Raw genomic sequence first — 13,887 nt, forward strand, 5'->3', positions numbered from 1 at the left:
CAATCGATCTAACTTATTCCACAAATTAGATAAGAAAAACTTAGTAATTTATCTTTGCTATTGATTAGATCTCAGGTTAGATAGAATTCCGATCCAATATATTAAATAAATAAAAAATCTATCAAATTGGTACATAGCCATTAATTTGAATTCTTATCCATCCATTATCATGTATAAATAATAGATTTCAAGCAATGAGAAATTTACACTTCAACCAACTATTCTTTATCTAATGAAAATATGGAAAGATATAAACTCATTATTTAGTCAATATGAAAATGAGTTATTATGTTCGCATGTATCTAGAGTTATCACGTGACCTAATCGATAATAGTAACCAATCCTTAAAGAGATTATAGTTACAATGAAAAAAAATGTGAGATGAGGAGTTAGAAGCAGTGGATCTCTTCAATGTAGAATGAATGCTATTATTTGTGCTGTTTGGAATTTGAAAAGTTGCATCACCTAGTCTGAGGTCCCATTGGGTGATGATTGGTTATGTTTAGACCGTTGTGGTAGAAGCTGCTCAAATTCCTGACCTAGAAGATGTGGTACAAGTTGCTCAGATTGCTGTTCCAGTAGGTGCTCAAACACTTCTACATAGATTTGGGGAGCAAGACACAAGAATGAAAACAAAAAAATACTAAGTTGAAGAAGATATGACTGAGTTTAAATGTTCTATTAATATTCTATTATTGAGTTGTGTTGAAGAAGAAATGACTGAGTTTAAATAAAAAACATTTTGAGCTGCAGACAACACAAGATGCATTTGCAAAAGGACACTAGAACTGAAATCAAGTTGCACAAGGATTGTCCAAGAGATAGAAGATGTGAAGTTTAAAACTAAAGAAAACAAAACTATGAACTAGCTTTGAGCTCTCTTTGTTTTGCTAAAATGAAACAAGCAAATAAAATAGAAAAGAGCTGTCTTAGATTGTTGGCTCTTATGGGGTTGTGTTATAGGGTTAATCAGAATATTTTTTTTATGGATTTTTATGATGCACTACTTTTTGATGACAAATTTTAATTTCCTATACACCATTAGAATGTTTAGTGTGGAATGAAGAAAACTCACCCTATAAAAAAATTTATATTGGGTGATGTATCTTTTCAAATATGATTTTTATCTAACAATTGGTGACTAGTGAGATCTAATGAATTATGTAGATTAAATTCTCCTGCTTTTCTTAGATAATTTGTTAGATAGATTGAATAAGATTTTGATTTAACAGTTTATATTTTATAATGATAGTGATATCTAATGAATAGTTTAGATATTTTTTAAAGGTTTCTTTTCTAACATGTTAAATAAGTTTGATAAGATTTTAATGTAACGGTGAGATGTGAAATATAATGCATGGTATAAATATTGGAGTAAAATTTTTTTAAATATTTCTTAATTTGTTTTTTTTTTTTTTTTTGTAAAATGTAAAGATTATATCACCAATATTTGATTTCTGACAGAATTACAGGAAAAATAAGAGACAAAAAAGACAAAAACAATAGAAGCAAACTATAACAAACAAAAACAACATGCAAGACTAGAAAAGACAACCTAACAAAACAATCTGAGAAGGAACCAACAGAGAGGTCGCGGGAGGAGCAAACTACGAGAAGGGGAAGCATTGAAGTCTAAAACTCCACTGATGTCGCCACAAGATACGTGTTCCAGGGCCGTCCTCAAAACCTAAGAAACACGAAGCTTACAGCTTCAACATGAGCCAAAAATACCTTCTTTGAGACTATCAAGAAAGCTGCGTTCTGAGACCACCGACGGGTAAAAATTGGCCTCGTGAACTAAAATAGCAAACCCAAAAATAACCTCATTGAAGCCGAAACCACCAAATACCCCCGCGAGACAAAGTCGAAAAAGTCTAGCTGCAAAGGGGCCTCATCCCGAGCACTGGCACCTATACACCAAACCAAACCTATTTGAAGACCATCTCAGGAGCCTGAAGACAACCTAGACATAGCCGCACACTGCAGAAACCGCACACACTCCGATGAGAGACATCGGGCCACCCAGAAGAGAAGACGGTCGAAGAACCCCTCTACCATGGAGACACCAAACCACACCGCCTACCACCTTCCGCCTTAGAAAACTCGTCAGAAGAGCTGCCCACGCCGAAGAAAGGTGAACCCCACCACCCAAGGCTTGCCACTAGATCAAATAAACTCACAACAACAATTGGTAGCGAAATAGCCCCTTCTCTAGGCAAAAAAAAGCCGCCGCCGCGAGTGAAGGTTCAGACTTACAAACACCGTCACTCCGCCGCCTCAGAAAATGAAGATCTGAATGGAGATGAGGATGACCAACTTCGGATGGAAATAGATGACTGCCACCACCGCAACACCCAAAGAAGCCGGAGGTGCGGCGACCCGACAAGAAGAGCGCTAAAAAGAAAGCCGAAGCCCACTGGCAAGAGGAAAAAATGGAGAGAAGCGAAAAGGAGAACACTGTCTGGAGATACGATGAGGCAAAAGAAAATAATAAATATGAATATGAATATTATTGTTTAGTAAAAATGAATTTTAATATCGGAGTTTTATCCTATTTCAAAAATCCGTCCTCTTTAGTTGATGGAAATGCAGTAATAGAGAGAAAAAAAATTGCAGTAATTTTGATGTTTGATTATCAGTCTTGCAATTATATACCGTGAAAGAGAATATGTTTACTAAAATTTTAAACAAGTGTCAGCAGTTCAAAATTTTATTATTTTCTATGTTTTTTTTTTGGACGAAACTCTTTTTCTATGTATACACACGAATGATACACGTTATCTTTAACAAATCTCTAGTAAGATTTGGCAAGTGGTCGTATACTCTAGGTTGGTGGCGAATGATTCGGTCTCCAAAATCGAGATTTTTGGAAGGAATAATTTACATTTTCCGAAAATATTAGTTAACCGCTGATCCTGCAGAAGTTGAGAGACTAGAGATCTAAAAGCCTGAAACGTCTTAATTATCCAGAATACTAAAACTAAATTGATTTGCTTTTGAACATATCTGGATTGACGAGAATTTTAAGGTCTATTGTCATGAATAACTTTAAATTTTAAAATACATTATAAGAAGTTTTCAACTTAATTAGTGCATGAATATCCACTTGGCGTGTTTGCAAACGGGAGACATCCGTTTTAAAATTGTCTACATAATATTTTTCATAATTTCTAATAGAATAAAAGCTCAATGTTAAAAAAAAATAATAACTAATACAGCCAATTTTATTGTTCTTTTTTTTGTAAAACAAATAATAACTGGATAAAATAATATTCACTAATAACTCACAAGTTACTAAAAATATATGATTGAATATAGATCCGTATAGTTCCGAAAGATATTGCTAATGTATTAATATTCTCAATATCTAAATTGTAAAAGTTAAGCAAACCAAAGCAAAACTCTAATTGAGTTAAGAAAAAAAATAAAAATCTAATTGGATTTAGTAGATTGACTACTAGGGCAAGACATAACGCATAGCTCTTCTGCTCTTCTTCTCTAATAACGTTTCTCGAATATGACGTTTACGTCAGCTTTAACCAAGCAAGGCTGACCATCACTAGTCATACACTTAGCGAGCTTGGAAGAGATCAAAGCGGATACGCGATTTCGAATCCAATTTTTTACCTTTAGCGTTGACTTGTCCAACACGGAATCTATGTCTGACCAGAAAAGGGAAACTCGCATACGAGTTCTGTTGAGATGAGTCTGTATTCTTTTACGATCTCTTTTCCATTAGGTTTCCATCGTCGAATTCTTCTTAAGTTGATAGAGATTGAGCTTATGGTGTTTCCGGATGATTCCAATGGATTAACGGTGAGATCGCACTCTAATCTTACTAGTTCCATTGAGCCAAGAAGAAGCAGCTCGATGATTTTTTTTTGGTTATGGGTTTTAGTTTTAGAGTTACTCGGGGTTTACTTTAATAGTAGGGGAAATTTTGTCTAGTTAACATTTTAATTTTTCTAACAAGGACATATTAAAATTATTACAAAGCACATTAAAATTCCGAAACCTAATGGAATAACCTATTTTAAACCTAACCTTGCTCTTCAAAGATTTGGGTTCGATTCCTAAAGCATTCAATTATGAACAAAAATCGAGCAATACCCTCCTTGCTATCTAACAAATTTACTAAATTACTTCTTTCAAAAAGCTAATGTTATCTGTGCAATTGAAGCTGTGTTTACAAAATAACGAACCGCACTATGTGGAAAAGAAGTCAGAAGCAAAAAGAGCTCTTTTGCTTCTACTCATTCTGTTGAAAAAATGTATTTCTTTCTTCGCAAGAAAATTTGAGTATTTATACATTTTGCTCCGTTACATTTCTTCTTGCAGCAACTATAAAATGTACATCATTATATCTCTAAGCAAGAAGACTGTACATGCTTTAATGCTTTCCCCCATTTAGTTTCCTAGAGAGTTTATAATGACTAAAAAGCAACATACATCTATTTTTCTTTCAGTGAGTGTGTATTCTCATTTACCATTGGCTCCTTTTGGAGCTGAGCTTCTTCGACAGAAAATTCTTCTGTTTAAACCACTTTGAGGTATTAGAGCCTCAGTGATTGAACAAGCACATAGCATTCATTACTTCACTAGTAAAACCGTTCTAGTTCCTTTTGTGGAGTTCGATCATCTTTGGGGTAAGATGCTCTGGTGAAGAAGCACCAGGACACGACTTGACGTCATGCTCTTGACAAGATTCATTGCCCTGAAAGCCCCATAACTCTTTAGCTATGGCATCCCCTTCCTCTGAAAAAGAGTAGAAAAAACGTAAATCTCTCATTATTCTAATCATGTGACTCATACAAAAACATTAGTATGAGATGAAACCTGGCTTCAATTTCTCAGGATCCGGCAACTCCTGACTTGTGAAAGGAGTACTGCTTTCAGCTTTACTCGATGATTTCTGAGAGTGTAATGGTAACTGAGAGTATACACTATGCAGTTTCTTATGTAACTCTTCCATCTTTCCTGACATTTCATCAGCTCTGTCCATGTCTATAAGAACCTGAAAGCAACTGATTTATCAAGCACCAACTAGAGCATTCACCAAAAAAGCTTTTTGTTACAATTGAGTTACCTGAGCAGGATGTTTTTGGAAAATGGGAGCAAATCTCTGCCGACAATACTCACTAAAAAGCAGAGTGAGAAGAATCAATGGTATGGTGAAACCAGAAGCGACCGTTGATAGCTTTAATCCGAAAAAACCCAAAGCTATAATCTGTGTCAAGATCAGTGAAAAGATTGTTGTGTTGTGGAAAATAGGCCAGTATTGTCCACCGCTTTCGTATTTTGTAATGTACACGTTCAGTATCTGCAAATGGAAACAACTCTGTGAAAAACCATATCCAAAATATTTTTCTTGTTAATATCCCACAAGTTGTCTAATAAATTAAGCTCATTGTTCTAAGTTTCACGAATTTAATACAAGTCCATTATGATGCTATCAGAGCTTTGTAGTGATATTATGTAAAAGAGATCAAGTAGAAACTTACCTGATTTTTGTATATCAGATATGCAAGGAAAAAGTATATCAGCAAAAACGGAAGAATTAGTGGCGCTATGACTGAATTGGTAAATCCCAGGAGCCCAAACAAAAGCAGCCGAGGAATTTCGGTATGGTATGGGAACCTAAGTGTTTCATATGAGTCGTCCTTGTTCTTGACAACAACTTTTGCTACCAGATTCCAGATAAGAGCCACAGGTTGCATTATTTCACAAGCCAAACTAGCCCAACCAGATGTGAAGCAATAGGTCATGAAGAAGCCAGCCTGCATTCATGATTGAAGCCATTTTCAAAATATATGCTACCATTTAAAAGGAGCTAGTCTAAAGCAACCAGAAAAGCTCAATCCACAATATGAATGAAAAAGTGAGTGAAATTACCTGTGTGGGCACTGCTCTTGCAAGTTGTGCAGGTATGTCTCTGACACTAGAAAAGACATTCAATTGCCTGATAACAGACCCAGATAAAATATTCACGAAGAATACATTCCAGATGGTGAAATATAAGACTTTAATGCAAGCACTCTTCTTTCTTATACTCCGTGCAATGCATCCTTCCAGGGTTGAAAAATACATCATTAATGGTGGAACGGCATAGAAGAATAGAATCAAGATCACACTGGGTAAGTACCCTGTGATGACCTGGTTTATAAACCTCCTGCAAAATGGTTTTAATGATTGATTACCTTTAAAAATGATAAAACAAATCAAGAACATAGATATTTGGTTTCGCTTTGACTCTTTTTTCATATGGTTTTTAATTGAACCTGCAGGGTACTCACTTCTTCAAGATGCCTCTTAGAAAAGGAAATGCATGAGAAAGCTGCTCTAGTTGAGTCAGCCCTTGAATGAAGGTCACAGGAATAAGAAACACGAACATGAAGGCAACTGCACCAACAAGAGTTGCTATTCTCCGTATCCAAAGTTGTCGATAAGGTATGTTGAGATTCCTCCAATACACATCGTGTGGTTCTGGAGCTAAGTCCGTCACCCATAACATAGGATTTGTTGATTGTAGAACCTCTGAAACAACAAAAGCATCGTAGCGTGTCTTGAAAAACACAAAAGCAGCCGGACGTTCCTGCAAACGAGCAGAACATTTATGTGGCTTGAGTTACCTATTCTGCATTATATAAGTATTTCAAATAGCACTGCTACTTCTAATCTCTAGTCTCTAGCAACAAAAGTGCAAATCTTAATGGATAAGATTGTAGTATATGATACTACGAATCGTTAATCAACTGATTAAACCAAACTTCACAGTATCTGTAAAATCATACAATCGAACTGCCTAGAACAGGGAAAGTCAGAAGAATTCCTTACTTGCTCTGTCGTAGTCATAGTCAACTCACCAAGCTCCACTCCTTGGACACTGTCACCCTCATTAGAGAGAATATGAAAAGAATTTGTGGCTGTAGGTCCTCCACAGAAGGTGCATGGAGTCAAACTCGGTTTACAATTGATTTCAGGAGAAACATGTTTTAAAGTGCGGCACATCCTCTCCGCATCACGCTGAGACAGAAATTGAGATAATCTAAAGGTCAAACATTTTCCTCGGACACAGAACATTGAACCTCATATATGTTATCACAAGCACACACCATCCACACATCATTTACCCAAATTTCTAACTATTTCCGTTTTGATTCCACAGGCAAAGAGATAACCAGTGAGAAATTGATGTAGTAATATTGAAACAACCACATCATCAGAAATCATAAGCTATGAATGAAAGTGCTACAGATAGAACCTTTTATATTCCATGAATATGCATCTAAATTGTCTCCCCCTTTTAGCTGATACTCGATCTACATTCAACCATTACATCTACTGTTCTATGTAAGATCATCAATCTCAGCATGGCATCAAATAAATAACCCTTTATAACATCTAAGCAGCAGGTTATACTTGAGAACCATAAAGTTTTGCACCAAATCAGGAAACTATCAACAAAAAAATGAATACCGAAATAAGAAGAAAGGTATAAAGCAGGCAAATTTTTCAAATCATTTTCACAAAGAGCAATAAAAAAAAGACCATTAACTGGTCCCAGGGGAAAGCTTACCAGCAGTCTCTGGATGATGCCATTGTGGTAAACCATTTGATGGGACAAATAGCTTGATGAATAGTAATTTGTGAAGTATTTGCTCAGTGTGTCGCTGTAAGATTGATCAGGAGACCACGGAATAGCACGGATAAGAACGGTAAATTGACTTGGCTTTGTGGCAGATCCAGTAATATGTCCAAGCCTCATTTTGGCTATGGTCCTATACTCCTACAGTTAAAGAAAATGTCTAAGGGGAGGGAAAAGTAAACTAAGAAGAAGGTAAAACAGAGGAACAAAGAGTAAGAAATTAAGTATGCATGAGATGAACTAAGGCACGAGGTCCTTACAAAGTAGAGAAGAAGACATGCTGCTGAGGTTATAATGTACAGTGCAAGACAATGAACCCATAGCCTGAGTATAATAAAGTTACAAAAAAGAAAGATCAGCACTAACATTCTTTGTATAGAATAATGTTGAACTAACTTTTTCAATTATTGCTACACATTTCATAAAGCAATATCACATTTACCATTTTGAGCCTTCTTTAATATTTTCGATTGTGAACACTTCCGATGACTCCAAATGGATTTCCTTATGCACCATTGGTTGCCCATAATAATTAACAGGCAGCACAAAGGCAATGCAAACAACAGCAGTGATAAAGAAAATACGAATGCTGCAGGATAAAAAAAAAAACTCAAGAGTAAATAAAACCAAAAGAAACACTAAGGAAAAAGGAAATATAAGATCAAGAACCAGAACAAATAAAAAGCATCTGGGGGAGTTTTTCCAGTAACCTGAAAATGACCATCCTGAGGAAAACCACAGCATCAAGACCAGCAGCAGCTAATAACTCATCTTCACTAGTTTCCCATGCTTTCACAAGCCAACTTGGAGAAGGCACAAACCTCTCATACCAAAAAGGATCATAACGTCTAGCCCCTCCACAAACGAGCCTTCGGCCAAAATAGACACAGTAATTGGCTGGCTGTTTCCTAAGTATGGAGTAAAGTGACAGAAGCACTATGCATATCGAAATATTGATTCCAGCAGATGTTAAAAGAGCTGAAATCTCCATCTCACTCTCAGTTCGACCCCCTCCTTACTAAAAATCGCAGGCAGGGACGAACTTCATAAGCGTATTAAGTCGATGGCCAACCAAACAATATAAAAAGAGGATCTTAGATCCGCAAAAGAGCTGTAAAGAAAAATCACAAAAAACAAAAAAGAAAACAAGTCAGAAAATATGAGGTTTAGAGCTCATAAGATCTTAGAGACATAGATCAAAACATGGTTGCTTAAAGAACTATATATGGCCATGAAGTAGATGACTGTTACACAATTAGCCAAACGTCTATATCGAATCCAAAGTACTTAACCTTGGAATTGGATCCTACCGTAACGGACTAATCACAGAATCGCCTCATTATCTATAAGCTACACTTTATATTCATACCTTGCCTTGTCTGATGTAATAAACTAATTAGAAAGGGATTAAACAAAAACCTTCCTAAATTGAATGATACGAAACTGGAGGAGATCAAAACAGGAATAAAATCATAAACAGTACTTATCCTTCAAGATACGAGCCTAAGATCATCTCAGAATTGCATTATTATCTATGCTAAACTCAAATTTTATACCTTTACGGGTTAGAACGGGATTCAATTATAACCTCAACTTTCCTTAATTGAATGATACGAAATTGGAGGAAACCAAAACAGGAATCAAATCAAAATCAGTACTTACACTTGCAGGGGAAGTTATTTTTGTTAACATACAACATAAATGCTCTTAGATCCAATCCAAGTTATCAATTTCTGTTTTCCCAACACAGTATATTATAATACAACTTTTCCTTCCCTTCCCAGACTCAAATCTTATTGTCCATTATGATCCTAAAACTTCGAAGTATTACTAAGATAGAACGAAACGTAGAAAAAACCCAGAACACCATGAATCAGTGATTAAAGCCAGAGATTCTGATTCCCAAAAATCAATTAAAACCAATGATGACCTGATTCGTCAAAAAACAGAAACAATGCGAAGTGATGAAACAAACATAATAACCAAAATTGAAGAGATTTCAAACAAAACAAAAAAATCGCCATTATACTTACTTTCCGGAGAAACGCCAAAACTTTGCTTTGACTTCAGAAAAATCGATTGCGCACAGAATCAGAAGAATTTCAGAAACCCTAAGGAATCGCAGAGAGGAGAAACCAAAAAAAAAAAAAAACTGAAAAAAATGACACTAAAATTGCTTCGCAATTCTAATTTTCGCGAAGAGTTCGCGTTCCAGTTCATATCTTAAAGAAACCAACATTCAAATAAAAAATATAAAGTTAAATATATAAAAGTCGAAAAAAATAAAATTATGATAAATAATAGTTGAGGAATGCCACGCTGTGTGGCCGGTGTGAGACGGGTGCGACGATTACGCCACGTGTCGTAATATGATGGTCGATGGCCAAAGATTTGATACTATGTGAGAGCGACTACTCTGTGGACGAACTTATGATGACCGTTCGATTTTTAAGATATGCTTAAGATAGCGACACGTGTGTTATGATCAGTTGCATTTTTGGCGTGACGCTTTATATTCTTCCAACATTCAAGTGGTAGTTAAAACTGTTATGACTGGGAGAGAAAAAAAGGAAAGGTGAAGGATTTTTCATGTGATTTTCTCGCTGTGTGGTATGCATAAATTTATGGTACGTAAATGTTAAATATAATATAATTGATAATTTTCTCCTTATGAAAGTAACATGTACAATTTTCTAATTTAATAATTAAGAAGTACCTTTCATATTAAAATTTTGGAGTTTAAAAGAAATTACAAAGGAATGACATTAGTAATGTCCACATCTATTATATCAAAACATAAGCATTTATTTAGTATTTGCTTTCCAAACACTCTCAAAGTTTTTTATAATATTTTATTTTATATTTATATTTAATTTCCGAAAATTAGTTATTAATTTCCGAAAATTAGTTATTAATTTAGATATTTTTAGGTTTCCTAAAATCTAGGTCATCTTTAACTTAAATTTTAAATTATTGGAAATTTATGATAATTAAATTTAATTACTAAAATCTGTATTTAAATTAATTTAAATTCCAAAAAATCAACAAAAAATATAATTAAATTTTATTACGAAAATTTAGATAATAATTTTAATACTTTAGAATTCTTTAAATACAGGTTAGATTTAATTTTAAATAATTATTTTATAATACTACATAATAAAAAAATATTTTATCGTATTTTATCATAATGAATCGGTCTAAAATATCAAATAATTTAGATTAAAAAATATTTATAGTATACAATAATATGATCGAACTGATTAGAGTTATATATATATATATATACTTAAGGTCTATGAGTTAATTTATAAAAACATATAAGATATTAAGATAATTTGAGACAATTAAACTAACAGATTAGCCAGTTTATATATATTTATAATAACATAAATAGTAAATAAATATTTTCTTATATTTTTTCATAATCAATTGGTCCAAATATTCAATATTAGTAAATATTTATAGGGTTATACATTTATAATTATAGTCTCATACAGTTTAGTTTGTCAAAACATGTAAGATATTAAAAATGATTTTAGACAACTAAACGGACGGGTTAACAAATTCATAGATATATAAATTATTTATGTGTAAATCTAAATTTACAAAATAACAAAGTTTATAATTAACATTAGATCAATGTATATTTAATTAACGTATACTCTTATTCTACTAATATACAAATTTTTACTATTTAAAATTAAAACATAATAACAATTTTTTGATTTAAAAAAATAAATAACAAAAACTAATTATATCTAAATAAAAAAATTAATGCAACTTAGATTAGAAATAGAAAGTTCTCGTGCGGACGCACGGGGTTAAAATCTAGTTACAATTAATATAAATACATACTCTTATATCATAATTTTAATTTGTACAGGAAATGAATAACTAAAAATAAGAATTATTCTATCAACCCGACAATAATATCTAGTATATTTCAAAACTGTTATGAAAGTCAATTATAAACAATAAGAGAAAATCGTAAAAAGAGGCATATTAAACGTGATAAATTATTGTGGAGTTCACCGTCACTATTTACGCATAGTAACTAAATCTTTTTACTTCTATATATATGAACGAAATCGTTCATTTGTAAATACACTCGAATACATAATATCAAAAATATTCCTCCTCTCTCTCATTCTCTTGTTCGCTTTTTATTCGTAGTTCTGTTCTTTTGCGGGTATAAAATTTTTGTTTTTATTTATATTTATCTTTATAATAAATTATACATATTATAACATGTTATCAGCACGATCACTCTATGTTATAGCTAAATATATATTCATAATATATACACTACTATAATAAACGGTATGTCGCTTGTATAACTATTTATTATTTTTCAGTGGATGTTAACACACCACTATTCATTCAATATTATAATGGGCGGTTTGTTGTCTTGTTATTATTTTATTATTTTTATATCATAGATGCTAAATACATCATAATTATTTACTTATTAATATTACAATGGCCGACTGTGTCGCCTCATAATTTATTTATAAATAAATATGGATGATTAAGTCATCATAATATTGCTGTTAAATACATCTTTATATAATGGTTATTATATAAGGAGACTCTACAACCTGTATATAAATCTTGTATCTAAAAATTGATAGATTTAACTGATTGCTTATCAAAATTTTCTGATTAATTATTTTCTTCAATTCTTTTCTCATCAACGGTCACAAAAGGAAAAATTTTCAGAATTTTCCACTTTTCAAATGGCTATGAACAGTGTTTTCAATCTATAAATATTTCTATCCCTCATTCATTCATTTCACTCAAACATCATATCTTCTTTCAAATACTTTTCCGGTTTTCATTCCATAAGAAAGATGATTCGTTTGTTGTTGATTTTAAGTGCAATTGTAATTTTTGCTTCTACTCCCGAAAAGTATACCTCAACTGTTATGTTATTTTTCTATGCAATATTCTTTTTTGTAATCGCTTTAGTTATTCATGTAAACGGTTCGTTTTAATATAAAACATTACTATCTTACTAATAATATTTTTGCATTTATGTTTAGAAAATCAAATGATAAACATTGAGAAGCTTAAGTTTCCGGCTCTCAAAATAATTGGAGCAAACTACATAGCATGGATCACCAATGCGAAACTTTATCTAGAGTCAAAAAAGTTAACCGACACAATAAAAGAGGAAAATGAATCGTCTGCCCATGATAAGGCAACGGCGATAATTTCCTGAGGAACATCTAGATGAAAATGTGACTCATGACTATGCGCACATAAAAGATCCAGCAGAGGTATGACAAGCTCTCAAAGAAAGGTTTGACAACCAGAGGGAAATAAACCTCTCTCATGCTCTTGAAGAGTGGAAAAACTTGAGGTTTCAAGATTTTGAAAAGGTTGAGGATATTCTGAGAATAGTTTCATAACTGAAATACTGTGGTAAACCCGTCACCGATGCAGAAATGCTCGAAAAGACGTACCTCACATTTCGTAAGGAACATTGTATCCTACAAAAAATGTATAGGAATCGTGGGTACACGAGATTTTCTGAATTGATTATGACACTCATATTAGCAGATAAGAATAATGAACTTCTCATCAGAAACCACAATTCTCGACCTACGGGAAGCAAAGCATTTTTTGAAGCAAATGCAACGGTTATAGAAAAACCAGAAAGAAAATGTCAAACCAATAGGTGTCGTGGCCGTCGATTCAATCACGGACGTGGCAGGACTTACAACTCAAAAAGGAGGAACTCATACAAGTGGGTTCGGTCTGAAAAAACTTCAAAGGGGAAAGAATCCCAAGCGAATACCACCCAGAAGCGTGAGGATGTATGTTACAGATGCGGGTCTAAAGGACATTGGTCTCGTACTTGTCGAACCCCTCCACATCTTTGTAAGTTGTTCCAAGAGTCTGTCAAAGGCAAAGGGAAAGAAGTGAACCTCACAGAACACTTCGAGGGTACATCATACCTCGACTCCTTAGACTTTGCGAATGATTTCGACGAGACCGCTATAGCCGATAGCTGAAATGCTTGTAGAGAGACTACTGAATAGTCTCCGCTAATGCCATGTATAATTATTACATTTCAGTTTTTAAAACGAATAATGTTGTTTCTCTCAACAGCATATTGTATAATTATTACGATTTCAGTTTTAAAACATATAATGTTGTTCTTACAACAATCTAATGTATAATTATTGTATGTTTTCTATGAATGAAATTTATGTTTCTTCATTAATGTTTATGTT

At 33.4% G+C, this 13,887-nt stretch overlaps 1 protein-coding gene and 1 pseudogene across 1 annotated transcript; one reads left to right on the forward strand and one right to left on the reverse strand.

The window, feature by feature from the left end:
* Positions 1-4,259: 4,259 nt before the first annotated feature.
* Positions 4,260-9,857, reverse strand: LOC18009596 (CSC1-like protein RXW8). The gene is made up of 12 exons (XM_006392222.2): positions 9,679-9,857; positions 8,356-8,756; positions 8,088-8,234; positions 7,906-7,969; positions 7,577-7,786; positions 6,835-7,023; positions 6,294-6,592; positions 5,893-6,169; positions 5,502-5,777; positions 5,087-5,320; positions 4,837-5,014; positions 4,260-4,755 (listed from the first exon to the last, which is right to left on the reverse strand). Exons 2-12 carry the CDS (start codon positions 8,634-8,636, stop codon positions 4,613-4,615), a joined length of 2,298 nt encoding a protein of 765 aa, XP_006392284.1. The 5' UTR covers positions 8,637-8,756; positions 9,679-9,857; the 3' UTR covers positions 4,260-4,612.
* Positions 9,858-12,698: 2,841 nt separating this feature from the next.
* Positions 12,699-13,665, forward strand: LOC112088151 (annotated as a pseudogene).
* Positions 13,666-13,887: the final 222 nt, after the last annotated feature.

Source organism: Eutrema salsugineum, unplaced genomic scaffold (assembly GCF_000478725.1).
Source record: "Eutrema salsugineum unplaced genomic scaffold, Eutsalg1_0 scaffold_8, whole genome shotgun sequence".
Classification (NCBI taxonomy): domain Eukaryota; kingdom Viridiplantae; phylum Streptophyta; class Magnoliopsida; order Brassicales; family Brassicaceae; genus Eutrema; species Eutrema salsugineum.